Source organism: Maniola jurtina, chromosome 14 (assembly GCF_905333055.1).
Source record: "Maniola jurtina chromosome 14, ilManJurt1.1, whole genome shotgun sequence".
Taxonomy (NCBI): domain Eukaryota; kingdom Metazoa; phylum Arthropoda; class Insecta; order Lepidoptera; family Nymphalidae; genus Maniola; species Maniola jurtina.
The window spans coordinates 6,721,086-6,736,400 of NC_060042.1; the positions used below are offsets into that span (position 1 = coordinate 6,721,086).

Genomic DNA, 15,315 nt, shown 5'->3' on the forward strand with positions numbered 1-15,315 from the left:
TGATGACTCGTGCCGGACCCACTAGGGTTGCCACCGTTTCAGTAAATTATTTCATTATTTCAGTAATAAGCTGTAAATAAGAAAGAATTTTATGAAAAGATTATTATATTAAGATTAAGATATTTATTATGTTTATATTATACAATTTAATTTGTATTCTAATATCTATATTTAATATATTATGTACTTTTAAGCTTATTCATTTTAATTAGTTCTTGCACCGTCCTGCGCTCTGGTCAGTTAAATCCTTTCTCTGCCTGTAAAAAATTGCTTTAGCAATAAGGTCGCTCTTGCACCCGTTATATAATTTCTTGAGTATACTTGTTTTCCTCTAATGTGTGTGTACAATAAAGAAGGTGTACAATACTAAATAAAATAAAAATAAATAATTACAATATTTAAAAATAAATTTCTGTAATTTAATCTCATTGTTAATTGTGTCATTACAGACTAAAAGTCAATCTAACTAAAATATAGTATCTTACGTACTATAATATTATACTTTCCATATTTCTCCAACAGTATAACGCAGAAGCGATGCATAGTGCAATTCTATATACATACACACATATTTAGGGGCAGCCCTAAGACCTACTGCCGCGTCCGTCGGTAGTAGGCGCCAATTTAAATGTTATCTGGTTTGAAAATTAAGGCATATTTAAATTTTTATTACACAGCGTACTTTACATACCTAGGTACATACTGTTTTGAAATTGTATGGTTAAAATACCTAGTAGGTAATAACAGTACAACATTACAACATACTTAATAAAACAAAAGCAATCTTCGAGAAAGCATCTTCTTGTTTTATTACTGTTTAATATTAACAAGGATTTGTACCAGCAAGAAATAAAAAATATATAATGGAATAATTTGTTTCGTTTTTTTATTAATTTTTAAAGTGGCCTTTACCTAGAAACGAAAAAAAAATTACTTATAACTCGAAAAATCGAAAACGATACACATTTGCACACAGCCAGGCTTGCATAAGCACTTTAGGAATCGTTTGATAGCTAATGCCCTCCTCTTAGGATATCGTGAGTCGTGACATATTTCCCGGTAACCCGTAGGTATATGGAGTAGGTGCTCATTAGCTAACAACAATATAGTAAGATCAGGCAATATAATTTAGCAGTAGGTACTTACTTTCTTAATTCTATATTAAATAATTATACTATCGTGCACGGTTTCAAATAAAACTACTTTTTTATAGTAAAATGTTTTATTTATTTTAATGTAATTTTTTTTAACAATTACCATCTTAGACAGAAAACTCAATTCCGGCAAACAGTGCTACGAATAGCGGTGTTCGGTTCCAAATACATTAGTCTGTAATTAAACTGATTCGGATCAATTAAATTAAACTGATACATAGGTAATCGGTTTGTTATTATCCACACAGTCTGTTGGAATTCATGGTCTACTTGCAAGTCGATAGGAAATATTAGGGTGTAATTGTTTTGCGCAACAATGTCTAAATTTTTAATCCTGTAAGCTTTGCGCGTATTCCAACACCCGATACTGTCGAGGGAAACTAGGTTAAAGAACATGACACCATTGCGGTCTACAGCTGCAATGGACACTTGCCCCCTCAAACCGCGACTGTCGCCAAGGAGCTTAAACTCGCCAACAGAATTATTTACACGCGAAGGATCTCGTATCACTGAAGTTGGCACCGAAAATGCCAGAGAGCTTGACAATGAGTGATAATAAAGCAGTCGATTTCTGAGATTTATTTGGCCTAGAGACATCCCAAAGATACCATCAGCCCATTGATAGTTTATTCCGTGAATCGAGTAATTTGATAGTAAAGGTTCCGGGTAGAACGTGTAGTGGCTAAACCGCCAGAACGATGCATCGGCAGCCCTAAACACGAGCAGCCCAAATCGCCAAGCATCGGCAATATAAACATGTGAATCCCTGCATTGAGCATCTATTGTGTCTACTATGAGATTTACCAAGAGAGTGTTTTGTAAAATAAATTCGGTGGGGATAGGGAAACGTGCAAGAACTGTATCTGTTTCTAAGTCTATGGCAAAAAGTGTGGGCGGGCATAATTGGCGTGGTGTGTCGAAAGCTCCTACTTGTCCAGTGTCGAGGGCCCACATGACTCCGCAGTGGTCTATGCTCATCCTGACAATAGATGTGAAACCGGTGCAGTTGTCTGTCAAAAAAATTCCACAAATAATTTTTCTAATTATTTTTGAACCCCCGACGCAAAAAGAGGGGTGTTATAAGTTTGACATGTGTATCTGTGTATCTGGTATCATGTGTATCTGTGTGTCTGTCTGTGGCATCGTAGCTCCTAAACTAATGAACCGATTTTAATTTAGTTATTTTTGTTTGAAAGGTGGCTTGATCTAGAGTGTTCTTAGCTATAATCCAAGAAAATCGGTTCAGCCGTTTGACAGTTATCAGCTCTTTTCTAGTTATTACTGTAACCTTCACTTGTCGAGGGTGTTATAAAATTTTTAATTTACACTTGTATTTTCTAGCTTTCCTAGCTCGTATAGGAGGAATAAACCAACCTGCAGTGTGCCAATCCCAACTAGGGAACGGTGTCAGCAAAGGAGATTTCTCCCGTGCCGTGACAGGCAGCACTGACAGAGATGCTGGGACGCCTCTTCTCCAACGGGGAGTGCTCATAAAAAGCCGATCTTTCCATCTTCCCACACTCAACGGAATCACATTGGTTTGGTTAAATTGCCTGAAATATTTACTTTAAGATAGGTACAAAGAATTTAAAACTATGTGGAATTTTTATGCTATTTAAATGTGTCTTGAAAAATTACTTATTACTGAATGTATTTAGATACTTTACTCGTTTTGTATGGCCAGTTGACGATGTAGAGCTGTTGGAAAAGCAAAGTCAATTTGCTTCCATCGGTAAAGGGTGCCCAGTGGATTATATTGAGCATAGCCATTTAAACTCGTAGTTAGAAATGCCACTAATAACAGAGATCTCAAAAGCATCTGCAAAGAAATTATTGTAAAAATAACTCAAAATTAAAAAAAAACCCCGACACAAAACCCCCCATAAGAAAACTAAAAAAGAGCTGATAACTTTCAAACGGTTGAACCGATTTTCTTTGATTATATAGCTAAGAACACTCACGATCAACCCACCTTTCAAACAAATAAAACTAAATTAAAATCGGTTCATTCGTTTAGGAGCTACGATGCCACAGACAGATACACAGATACACACGTCAAGCTTAAAAAAACCTCTCTTTTTGGGTCGGGGGTTAAAAATAATGAACAAAATTTAATGTTTGTATAGGTATCTGTCTGGTAACGAACCTATCTATGCAGGCATCCTTTATAATATCGTATTGAGTTGAAACTTTATACATGTCGACTTGTGGGAAGGTTTCTGACTACCTATATACCATTAACGTAGAAATAGGTAATGAAGTGAGTCACTGTACATTTTCAGGTTACTGATTCAGATTCAATGGGGCGCTCATAGTACTATAGAGACACTAGCGGAAAACTCAGCTCAACTGCTTTCGCTGTCAGGAAAATTAGACAATTTTATTGATGATCCACAGGATTATGTCGTGTGGGGCAAAGCGGCTGATTATTATTTATTATTCAAATTTTTTTTTAATATATTTTTTTAATTGCAGAAAATTGGTATACTCAGAGATGCCTAACTTTGCAATACACTTACACACAGTCTAAAATAAGTGATAGACACACAATCTACCAGAAATCGTCATATCGTCTACGCGAACTACAGCTAAATCCTATGTGGGACGTAGAGTGTACGCTTTTATTCATGATTCCGAAAGAATTCTAAAATTTGCCTTTGCATAAACTTTAAACACTGAAAACTCCTTACCTTTTCATGTTTTGATTTACCACACTTATGTTTGGTTTATGAACGTCTTTTCGGATTAGTGTATTTAGCTAATGTGCAACGCCGATAATTTATTACATAACTTATATAAAAGATTAGAGCAAAACAACAAGTAGGTACTTAAAGCAGTTTACCTCGTGCTTTTATAGCCATGTGGCTAAAAAAAATACATGGGACTGAGGACACATCACAACGGTGTGGCGTCGCTACCATAGCATTACTGCCCCTGTAGTAGGTATGGTGCGGCAAAATGCAAAAGTATTGAGACGCATATAAGCAGTTAGATAATAGGTATATAAACTCTCACTAGACGTATCCTCTTGCAACTGCTTGTTGGTTGGAACATCAGCCTCGCGACGACGGCGGCTGAGCCTGCTGAAAGTTTCACGATGTCGTAAAACTTTTAGGTTCAGCAGAAACGGAGCGGCATTACTGCGAGAGCTTAATTGATCAAATACTTCTATAACTGGAATGATGCCTATGTCTCAAATAAATTATTTATTAGGAGTCATTGAATAAAGGGACTTCGAAAATTCGTAAAATCCACGTCCTATGTTAATTTTAAGTTTGTTAACTATTTTAAATTATCGATTTAATTAAAAAAGTACGTCCAATTATGCCAAATATGTGTGACGTCACATCTGTGAATTTCATACAAGCTCCCTTACTAAGCGAGCATTTTGACGTTTAATAAAAATTCACTGATTTGACTAGTAGTCACGTAGAATGGCGCCTTGATGTTATGGTGCGGCGAACGCGGACCGCGGTAAACCTACGCATTGATGTGTTCCGGCCCTAAAGTCAATGTATAGGTAGGTAATGCACAATAAAAATCATTTAATGCTATAAACTAAAAACCATAGCTAAAAACAATATCGCACAGATGGAAGGGGAGATCAAAGTCAAATCAACTTTCAAATTCTAGTTGCCGTCCTGAAAAGGCGGATATTAATTTCTGTGTGTACCTACCTATGTACCTACTCTATTTAAAAATAGTAGCCTAAGGGCCGGCGCACATATAGCGGAGCTCAGCGCAGAACATTTTTCACAGTCAAAGTATTGTCGACATTGTCCTCATTGAAATAATATCTAAAATCAATTGTGCATCCGTGCGGATACTCGCGCATCCGCGCGCAGTCAGCGCGTGCTCGTGCATTCTCTGGTAGAAATTCGCGTAATGTGTCACGCGATTAGAAAACTTCGCGGGCATGCTCTGCGCTGCGCTCCGCCGTGCTCCGCCATATTATGTGCGCCGGCCCTAATAAAAATCCGCCATTTTTCTGAAAAACGTAATGCTTTTATTTACCTATTCAATAATTTTTACCCAAATATATTATGGGTTATAGCAGGCAGCATATATGTATATACATATAGGTTGAGCTTTCCAGCTTTCCTACAATTCATAATATTATAAGCGATCGTGACGTTTTATCCTTAACATGGCCTCATGCCTCAGCTGAGTCTGGACTCTGGAGCCGGCTTGAAACACTGAAGCCTAGTTCAGAATATGCTATAATACGAATACAGAATGCTAAGCTGATTCCTAGTTCCATACATAGAGTAAGGGTTCAATACCTCAAAAGGAAGAAAGGAAACTTTATAGGATCACTTTGTTGTCTGCACTAGATATCATTACAATACATATTAACTTTTAAAAAAGTTCAGACTAAGTACGTCACTCAAACATACTATGATTGATATTGCCGTGACATAAAATAAATAATTCATCAAAACCACAACAAACATAGTCTTTTGCACAGTCCATAATCTAAACAACAAACAAATCAAAAACTATTCAAAAACAATGTAAATACAATAACTGTTCATTTTTAAAATAGAAGCATATCGTATCAAAAAACATGTTAAACATACTGTCTTACGTAGGAATGAGCTTACAGTCTGAGGTATGCCTGTGGACGCTACTTGGACTTTTGCGGACAATCTTCGATGCTACACTTTTCAAAGTAAACGCTAATCTTAAACAGGTGCCTATAATATGTAATTTATCAGCTGTATCATGTACTGATTAGGTACCTATACCACAATATAAGGAGAGAGACAGTACTCGGACGACTTAGAAATCACGTTAAGTAAATGACGACCAAAACGACTCTGCCATTAAAGATCCCGGAATTATTGGGAGCCCCTCGGGTCGCTTCCTTGCCGCACGATTACTCTAGCTCTGCCTGGTAGGTAATAACATACTATCCTTACACTATGATCCCTTAAACGAGAGGTAGAGCTTTCAGCTAGAGAGTTCATTGAAACTGACCACCCCCTTTTCTACTGGTATTAATATATAAATTATACTTAATATCTTTGGCCTGTGTTGTAATACTGAGGAGTCCTGGTGTTGTGTGGTATTGCTTGAGTTACTTGCTTTCCTGCAGATTTAGTAGTGGCAAAGAGGGCGGTGCATATCGCATGCTGCACCGCGTCGTTTCATACAGATTTATGTGTTATGGCGGATTATAGCGAATTAAGCTTGTCGTTCCTAATGAAAAAACTATAAGAAGAAATAATGATTGCCAAAGCAATTAGCATATTATTGACTACAGAACCCTACCTATTATTATTTGTCTTTTTATACGCACTTGACCAGTTTTATACTTTCTCAAGGTATGGCAAATGAAGATGCCTCCGGAGATATCGCTCCCCGTTCAACGGGCAATCCGCACCATGATCTCTGGTTTGATGCTGGCCCAATGTTTCACGGTTTACGTCTACCTTGCCTCTTACATTGTGCTGTTGTATCCTGTATTTTTGGTTTGTTACTTATTCATATCATGTACTTACCTTACCAACTTATAATTCGATGATCGTGACATCCCAGAATTGTTGCTTTTTGTGGTCCTATTAAGTAGGTAGGTAGGTAGTTCCTACCTAGATTATCCAAAGCGAAACTTTTAAGTTACTAAATGTATCTACACAATAATACTGATTGCGATATTTGCGACCTAAGAGAAGAGACGCTATTATTTTTAAGATGAACGCACATTCGGTGCACCACGCACGCCGATTCGGGCGATTCGAAGCGGGAAAGTGTGAGAGGATTCATGAGATTTCATATACAGAATTCTAAAATTCGTTTTGTTCGACCCGTTATGCATTCGGCTCGGATAAATGTGCATTCACCTTAGTAAACCATTGTTTATAAATTGTGTCAAATAGGTAGTCGATCATTATATTATTATTATTCTGTGATGGTATATCGATTGGAGCTTAATTATTATGACTGCATTCCAATGAATGATCAATCAATTCATAACCTATTAGCTGTGCGTGGCTGTGCGCCTATAGAACATTGTAGCTATATTTTTTGAGTTACCTACTTTGACTCTTTGACTCAAGAGATGATGAGTAACTTAAGGCGTACCTAACTGCGCGTAGTGATTAGGCATAGAAGTAAATTAATATATGAGTAAAGACTAGGTACCTTGTAGGTGCTACCTACATAATATTGGCGTCACTCAGAAAAGCAGGTATTATTGAAATATTTTTATCGAATTATTGGAATGTCCTCTCCAAAACCAACACAAAAAAACACAAGTTTAATGTGTAAGGTTATCCGAGAGTTTTAAATAAATAATTTAATTAGAGCGTGATTGCTATCACAACATCTAATTATTCAGTTCACAATCCAAATACCGAAAATATGCGATATCGCTCCGAATCTCAGAAGGAGACTAAACTAAAACCTTCGAAACACCCGTATTTATGCAAGTTCAATCTTGTTGGCCTCCTAGCAACAGATTGTATGACATCGAATGAGCGAAATATCGATTTTATCAAACTACCTGCATTAGGTAAATTAATAATTTTATATTATTTTTGACAACTCAAATCAATTTTTAAAAATAACCTTACAATAAGTGTACACCTTTTCTTACACAAAGATATAATAGTTGCTCAAATAATAAAACAATCGTATAATACCAGTAGTGGTCGCTTTATTAGAGTTACATCTATTTCAGAGAGCCTAAGACTAAGAAAAGCTCAGAATCACAGAAATCTAAATAAGTAAAAATCTAACAAGATTATAAGTAGATTTCTGTCATCGGAATCCCATGTAGACACGAGTAGGTACCTACTGGCTACTCGTACATGTTAATCTCGTTCCCATATTATGTAACGTTCTACAGTTCAGAGTTTTATAACTCATAAGTTTTCGCAAAAGTGTACTGACAACTTGGACATCTACATAAACAAAATATAGGTCTAGTTTTTCGTATTGGATGAAAATAAAAGACCGGTCTTTGATTACCTATCTAGTCAGAAGTTACCGAAAAACTCGGATCTGTAGAACGTTGGCTGGGGATTCACGGCCTATGAAACTTACAACTCAACAGGAAGAACGTCCCACTTTAGTGCTCCCATGGCTTCTACTAGCTGCAATAAGAAATCTGCTGTGTGAGCTGACGAGCCTGGCAATCGGGCTTGGTACCTGTGTCCTCCTGGGACCGGCTCGACCACCTTGTATTAGATTCGTCATTATCAAGCTGGCTTCGATCGTGCCCGCGTTTTATATGTGGATGCTTATTTTTGGGTAAGTATAGATAATCCATATTAATATTATAAATGCGAAAGTGTGTCTGTCTGTCTGCTACCTTTTCACGGCCCAACAGTTTAACCGTTTCTGACGAAATTCGATATAGAGTAAGCTTATATCCCGGGGATGGGCGTAGGCTACTTTTTATCCCAGAAAATCGAGTTCGAAAAAAGAGTTCTTAAAGACCCATCCGTTTAACCGATTTGTATGTTTGGTACAGAGGTAGCTTGCGTCCCTGTAATTAATATAATATAACTTTTTATCCCGGAAAATCGAACAGTTCCCACGCGATCTATTAAAAACTAAATCCACGCGGACGTAGTCGCGGGCATCCTCTAGTAATTAATATTGCAAAATAGCAATTTATCAACTAAAAGATCCATGAAAAACATTTTTGGAGAAATCTCAATGTTTTATATCACAATCAAACAGACCAGTAGTTAATGCGATACTACAACAAATAAACAGACAAGCGATTAAAATTTCATTATATTTGAAATATTTGTTTGTCCCTGTAGATATTATCACAATTTAAAAATGGCGTCAGTATTCAAAACATTCCCGACGGTATTGCCTTCGAAAGACCTTGATTGCGGATTGGAATTAGCCGTACGTAGACGTCGAACTAAGTCTTTACAAGGTGAAGATCAGTTACGCGAAAAACTTATTGCCAGTCTGTAAGTTGCCATATTATAACCAAATGTACCTAAATATACCTACCTAATTATTAATAAAATATGACAATAACGATGGTTTAATATTATTGTCTAACAGTTACTCCGAGCAAACATCATTGCCAGACAAAATGGCCACACCAACTCTAACAAGTATTCTCGAATCAAAAAAAGGGTCACCAGTAGCCAGTTACGTAGACATAACGTCTCCTTTAGATGCTCTGTGTCCCTTGTCCGTTACTTCTAACAGAACTGTATCAGATATAGGCACAGATGAAGACTGGTTTGGTATCGAAGTAATGGTACCTCGTGCTACGGACCGCATTCTTGAACAGTTTGTATTAATGCTGTTGCGGATAGGTGCTTATTTGAAAAAAGAAAATGCAGAACCGATTGGAAATTTAAATTCTAATTCGCAAGCGGTTCTACCGAGCCACAATCAAGAATGCACCGCTATGCCTTCTGAAGAAACAGACACACCTCTCTTAGTTGGAAATAGTAAAGGAGGAATCGCTTCATATTTGCGCGATTATCCACAGATTTTCGGAAAAAAACCAGATATATTAGGCGCTTTAAATACATCAGAAAGTAAAGTACATGCAGTTAGAAGTAGTTCTAGTTCCCAGTCTGCCAAATCTACTAAAGAAGTATCAACATACACTATTAATCCGAAGTTGAAAAACAATTTGACGACACAAAAATCCAGTCACATACATATAAATTCACAAGAAAAGATAAATGAGCAATGTTCTAAAAACATTTCTGAAGGTTCAGAAAATAAACAAGTTACAAATAATTCAAAAATGGATTCAAGTAGAACAATAAAGAGTGTCACTGAGAGAGTGGATGCTTCTGCTGAATCAAAGAAGAGTGAAGATAATCTAAATACAAAAAATTCAAATTCAGAAGGTATTTTAAATCTTAGCAAAAATAAAAGAAAACCGTCAACGTCATCTAGTGGTAGTAACAATACTGATAATTCAGATAGATCTAGCACTAACTCTTCTAAACATAGGAAAAGTAGGTAACAATCAATATCAAAAAAATTGATGCTTGAATTAACATTTAAACATGTTAAATAAAATTTCTTTTAGGAAGGGTTAATGAATGTGACTAGAGCATACGCAATGACCAAAAGAGGAGCAGGGCACAAAGAAAGACATGATAACCGTGACGAAATTGTTAATTCGGACAAATAATTAATAGATCAATAACCAATTCTAAACAAGTAAATAACTATTGGTTTCATAGTTGAATCTTGAATACCACCTCAATAGAACTTAAATAAAACTTCATATATAAGTAAAATCCAAAAGCTTTATTCAATGATTGATATTTAACAATTACCATCTTAGACAGAAAACTTAATTCCAGCAAACAGTGCTGCGAATAGCGGTGTTCGGCTCCAGATACATTAGTCTGTAATTAAACTGATTAGGATCAATTAAATTAAATTGATACATAGGTAACCGGTTTGTTATTATCCACACAATCTGTGGAACTTCGTGATCTATTCTTAAGTCATTAGGAAAAACTAACGTGTTATTATTTTGCGCTACAATATCTAAATTTTCAATCTTGTAAGGTGTGCGCGTGTTCCAACATCCAATACTATCTAGAGATATAAGGTTAAAGAACATGACACCGTTGCGGTCTATAGCTGCAGCGGAAACCTGGCCCCTCGGACCGCGACTCTCGCCGAGGAGTCTAAACTCATCAACAGCGTTACTTACGCGTGAAGGATCTCGTATTACAGAAGTTTGCACCACGAACTCCAGAGAGCTGGACATAGAGTGATAATAAAGTGGTCGGTCTCCGCGATTCATTTGACCTAAAGACATTCCAAAGAGACCATCAGACCATTGATAGTTTAATCCGTGAAGTGTGTAATTTGATAACAGCGGTTCTGGGTAGAATGTGTAGTGGCTAAACCGCCAGAACATTGCATCCGCAGCTCTAAAAACAATAAGCCCGAATCGCCAAGCATCGGCAATATAGACGTGTAAATCATTACATTCAGAATCTCTCGTGTCGACTATAAGATTTGTAATGAGAGAGTTTTGTAAAACAAATTCGCTGGGTATAGGATAACGTCCGAGAACAGTGTCTGTCTCCAAATTGATAGCAAAAAGTGTAGGCGGACATAGTTGGCGTGGTGTTTCGAAAGCTTCCACTTGTCCAGAGTCGATGGCCCACATGACTCCGCAGTGATCTATACTCATCCTGAAGATAGACGTGAAGCCAGTGCAGTTACCTGTAACGCGAAATTAAAATGGGATAACATTTGAATGTTTTTATTTCAATGCTAACAATGAATTGATCACTTAGGTAATACATGAAAATAACTATTTTTGTTTTGTCTGAGCCACAGCCTGTTTGAATACAAAAGCTTCTTAGCTTTTAGTCCTAAACGTTTGTCATTCACCTAACTCAACAAGGAGCTCTACTTCGAAATTGTAATTGCACATCAACTTCCAGCTGCAACCTGGCGCTCAGCACTCGTTTAAAACATTTTCAGTTCAATCGGCGTTAGAGAAACAAAAGCTGGATGCTTTCGTCGGTCGGATGCGATCGTCACGTTGGTTAAATAGTAAAAGTAACGTAAATTCTAATGAATGAAAAAATGACAACCTGCAGTGTGCCAGTCCCAACTAGGGAACGGTGTCAGCGAAGGAGATTCCTCCCGTGCCGTGACAGGTAGCGCGGATAGCGATGCTGGAACGCCTCTTTTCCAACGGGGCGTGCTTACAAAAAGCCGATCTTTCCATCTTTCCACACCCAGTGGAATAACGTTGATTTGATTGAATTGCCTGGAATATAGGTTTTAGGAAATTAAAACGTGAAATAACTAACAACGGTACCATCTAATATTTGGTGCTTATTGTATGGCTTCTGTTTCTCGATAGTAATAATACTAAGCCTCCTGTTGGACACTATTACTGTGGTACTACTAAGTTCTATAAACTTGTGGTACTTACTTACCTATTCTATTAAAATGTATATTTAAGGAAATAATCCGGGAAGTGTTAATTACAGCGCAGATTTAATAAAAACCTAAAATAAATGGACTGTAGTAACAACTGAATAAGCCGCGCTGCGGATCAAACATTTAAAAAGCCTCTTGAGCCTCATCATTTGAGTTTGGATCTATCTACCGTATGCAATATTTTACGGACCAACAAAATGAACAGTGAGCCTATATTCTTTCGTGTTTTCAATTATGGCTATAGTACAATATGATTTATACCAGTTAGATTTGTTTCGTGAAAATTGATTAACAAAGATAGATCATTTTACCCATTTTGTAAGGCCAGCTGACGATGCCGCGCAGTCGGAAAAGCGAACTCAATTTGCTTCCATCGGTATAGAGTGCCAAGCGGTTCTTGTTGAGCGTAGGAATTTATATGAGTAGCTAGGCACGTTAGTAGAAATAATGTTCTCAGAAGCATCTGTAAACATAAATATACAAAACTGTAAAACCTCCCATTTCTTTATTTGTTAGTCGTCTGATTTGTAATCTATTATCTATTTCATTTTCACATTTGAGGTAATACATATAGTACAGATTATGTTTATTATTATAATTGACTTTTCAAATGCAGAGGAAAATGTAAAAAAATAATGTGTAATTTTATTTTATTTTTCTATGTAACTACGTAATTTTATTATTACACAATATTTACGAAAAAAAATCTCGTTTATGTTTTGATCGACCCTAATACCTATCTAGTAGTTCGAAAACGTGGTAAAAACATGCTCGAATGGAAAATTGTGACATTAATTGATTAGGTAAGCACTTATATTTGATTATTACCTTTACGCAATCCTAAATCAGTCTCACGAAAGTCTGCAGCATTGGTAATAATATATTTGGGAGGTGAAAAAATAACCTAAACTAAACACTTGTACAAACTACACGAACAAAAACCAACAGCCAAATACCTAGTTTACACTTTAAATACAACGAAAACAAATGAACGTACTGTTACATTCAATTGCAAAATGTAAACGGAAATGACTTATTTTCATAAATCGTGCCAGGCACTCAGCAAGCATGAATTACGAGTTTAGCCACACCTCCCAGTTGATAATTAATTAGTTGAATAATTATGAAACATAATTGAGGAGCTGGCGAGGTAAGTAATTTTACACGAAATAAAATTTCACAAGAGGAGCAAAAAATTCAGTGAAAGCTCTTGAAACATTAATGCAATTGTACCGTTTTAATTGTAAGCTCATACTTTGGACTTAATGGTATTTAGCATTGTTTTGTAGTTTTAGCCCATTTTGCTTAGAAATTCAAGTTCAAGTTTGTATTCAGTGATCGAAATCATGAAATTGGGACTCAATTTCAGTACAGTTTTAGGCTGTTTTGCTTGGATATGAGTTCAGGTTAGTATTCAGTGGGCTAAAAATGTTCAGATTAAAAAAAAAGTATTTTGATGTCAATTGTAAATACACAATTTTGTTCACCAGCTCCTCAACTAACAATTTTTTTTTTGATTTGATTTTTTTACTGTACGTTATTAAAATTCGTACAAAAATACATAATATTATAAGCAAGTTTTACTCGTATCGTTGTACCAAAGCCCAGAGATAATACGAGGATGAGTATGTACCTACCAAGGGATCTGGGTGGAACCCACCAACCACTCATCATCATGATCATCAGGATCATGGTACCCTTTGTCACTAGGTATAGGTAAAATTAGCTAAACCACACAGATAAAAAGGATTTCTTCATCTAAATCATATTTAATTAAGTCAAAACAATTTTCTTTAATCCAAGAAAATCATTTCCTCCCTAAAGACGTGAGACAATATTTTCTTGCCAGAAGATAAGGCAATCGAGATGGTTACTTTCACTAACATGTCCATCGCTACATGATCGCTACGCATCTGCTTTCATAAATGACTAAGTAAAATGTCGCTAAATAGATGACTAAATAGAAGACAAATAAAAAGCTTCTTGTTTCTATTTAAGAAAAAGGTTTCGTCCAAAAACCACACGCCTAATTTTTTTAACCTACTGACTATTGTTTTTATTATTTCTTTCATTCAAGAAAAGTATTTCAAAATTGAAGAACCATTTTATACTTACGGTTTTGTAACACACACGAATTCTATCAAAAACAATAAACACAAACACTAAACTTATTGACTTCATTAAACAGATTTATATGTATAATATAATACACGTATGCCATTACCGAAAAAGAAAATTGAAAACTCTTACCTTTTCATTTTTTATTATTACACTATTATGGTTACTATACATGTTTTGAACGTCTTTTCGGACTAGTGTATTCAGATATAGTGCTACAGCGGTTCACTTCGGCTTGTTGCTTGCTAGTTATGTAAAGAAGTAGACCAACTTGCGGCAAACCCGTTTATTCTCGAGTTTTTACTAATGGCCCAAGAGCCCGTAGGAAATTTTCAGGAGGAGCGTAATAACTACAATAAGTTGTAATTTTAAAAGATGGTACGACGTAGTTATTATGGCAAACTAGCACGTAGTAGCTTAAAAAAAATATCTTTTTCTTTTATTTATCCTTAGGTCTTTCTCTTTTTGTGTTGGTTTACTTTAAACGTATTTCATTCAGTCATTTTCATTCATCGTCGTACTCATCTACCACTGTAAAAATCTCATACATACCTACCTACTCGAAAATGAAACTGTTGCTGTGTAATTTTATCTTTACATACTAATATTATAAAGGGGTAAGTTTGGATGTAGGAGGTAATCTCTGAAACTACTCATCCAATTTCAAAACTCTTTCACCATTTGAAAAGTACGTTATTCCAGGCTATACAAGTAGGTACCTATTATGTATATACATATATGTATATACGTTCACCCTTGCGAAGCCGTGATGTGTCAGCTAGTAGTTTATAAAATACTAGAGGATGCCCGCGTCTTTGCCCGCGTGGAGTTCGGTTTTTTGAAATCCCGTAGGAACTCTTTGATTTTCTGGGATAAAAAGTAGCCTATGTCCTTCTTCCCCGGGATGTATCCCAAGTCTATACCAAATTTCATTAAAATCGGTTCAGCGGTTGGGCCGTGAAAACGTAACAGACAGACAGACACACTTTAGCATTTATAATATTATATGGATATGGATGTAACTTTTTGGCATTAGTCAATAGGTCCCAGCAGAATTTTGTTAAAACACGTTCCGCTGGTTCTATAGTTTCTACCATACAAAAACCCAATGCAGAACAACCAACTT

General features: G+C 36.1%; 2 protein-coding genes across 4 annotated transcripts; one reads left to right on the forward strand and one right to left on the reverse strand.

The window, feature by feature from the left end:
* Window positions 1-2: 2 nt before the first annotated feature.
* On the reverse strand, window positions 3-14,470 carry LOC123872077. Its single transcript, XM_045916207.1, has 8 exons — window positions 14,322-14,470; window positions 12,383-12,534; window positions 11,717-11,895; window positions 10,465-11,339; window positions 2,822-2,973; window positions 2,529-2,707; window positions 1,258-2,164; window positions 3-70 (listed from the first exon to the last, which is right to left on the reverse strand). Exons 1-7 carry the CDS (start codon window positions 14,361-14,363, stop codon window positions 1,275-1,277), a joined length of 2,469 nt encoding a protein of 822 aa, XP_045772163.1. The 5' UTR covers window positions 14,364-14,470; the 3' UTR covers window positions 3-70; window positions 1,258-1,274.
* LOC123871722 lies at window positions 5,572-10,426 on the forward strand. Of its 3 annotated transcripts, XM_045915640.1 has the most exons (5): window positions 5,572-5,847; window positions 6,482-6,628; window positions 8,212-8,408; window positions 8,930-9,088; window positions 9,186-10,426. In XM_045915640.1, the coding sequence occupies exons 1-5, from the start codon at window positions 5,722-5,724 to the stop codon at window positions 10,111-10,113; spliced, it is 1,557 nt and encodes a 518-aa protein (XP_045771596.1). In that variant the 5' UTR covers window positions 5,572-5,721; the 3' UTR covers window positions 10,114-10,426. The 3 variants fall into 3 exon arrangements, with proteins under 3 accessions (XP_045771596.1, XP_045771598.1, XP_045771597.1); XM_045915642.1 differs by lacking the exon at window positions 8,930-9,088; XM_045915641.1 differs by lacking the exon at window positions 6,482-6,628.
* Window positions 14,471-15,315: the final 845 nt, after the last annotated feature.

What these genes read in the sequence shown, in the direction of transcription:
- LOC123871722 (XM_045915640.1), top strand. Translation starts at nt 5,722, where the DNA reads ATGTTAAACATACTGTCTTACGTAGGAATGAGCTTACAGTCTGAGGTA. An exon ending in TAAACGCTAATCTTAAACAG is followed by an intron (nt 5,848 to 6,481) that starts GTGCCTATAATA and finishes TACTTTCTCAAG; the next exon opens with GTATGGCAAATGAAGATGCC. An exon ending in TGTTGTATCCTGTATTTTTG is followed by an intron (nt 6,629 to 8,211) that starts GTTTGTTACTTA and finishes ACAACTCAACAG; the next exon opens with GAAGAACGTCCCACTTTAGT.
- LOC123872077 (XM_045916207.1), bottom strand. Translation starts at nt 14,363, where the DNA reads ATGTATAGTAACCATAATAGTGTAATAATAAAAAATGAAAAG. An exon ending in TAATAATAAAAAATGAAAAG is followed by an intron (nt 12,535 to 14,321) that starts GTAAGAGTTTTC and finishes TTATGTTTACAG; the next exon opens with ATGCTTCTGAGAACATTATT. An exon ending in CAACTGGCCATACAAAACGA is followed by an intron (nt 2,708 to 2,821) that starts GTAAAGTATCTA and finishes TAAATATTTCAG; the next exon opens with GCAATTTAACCAAACCAATG.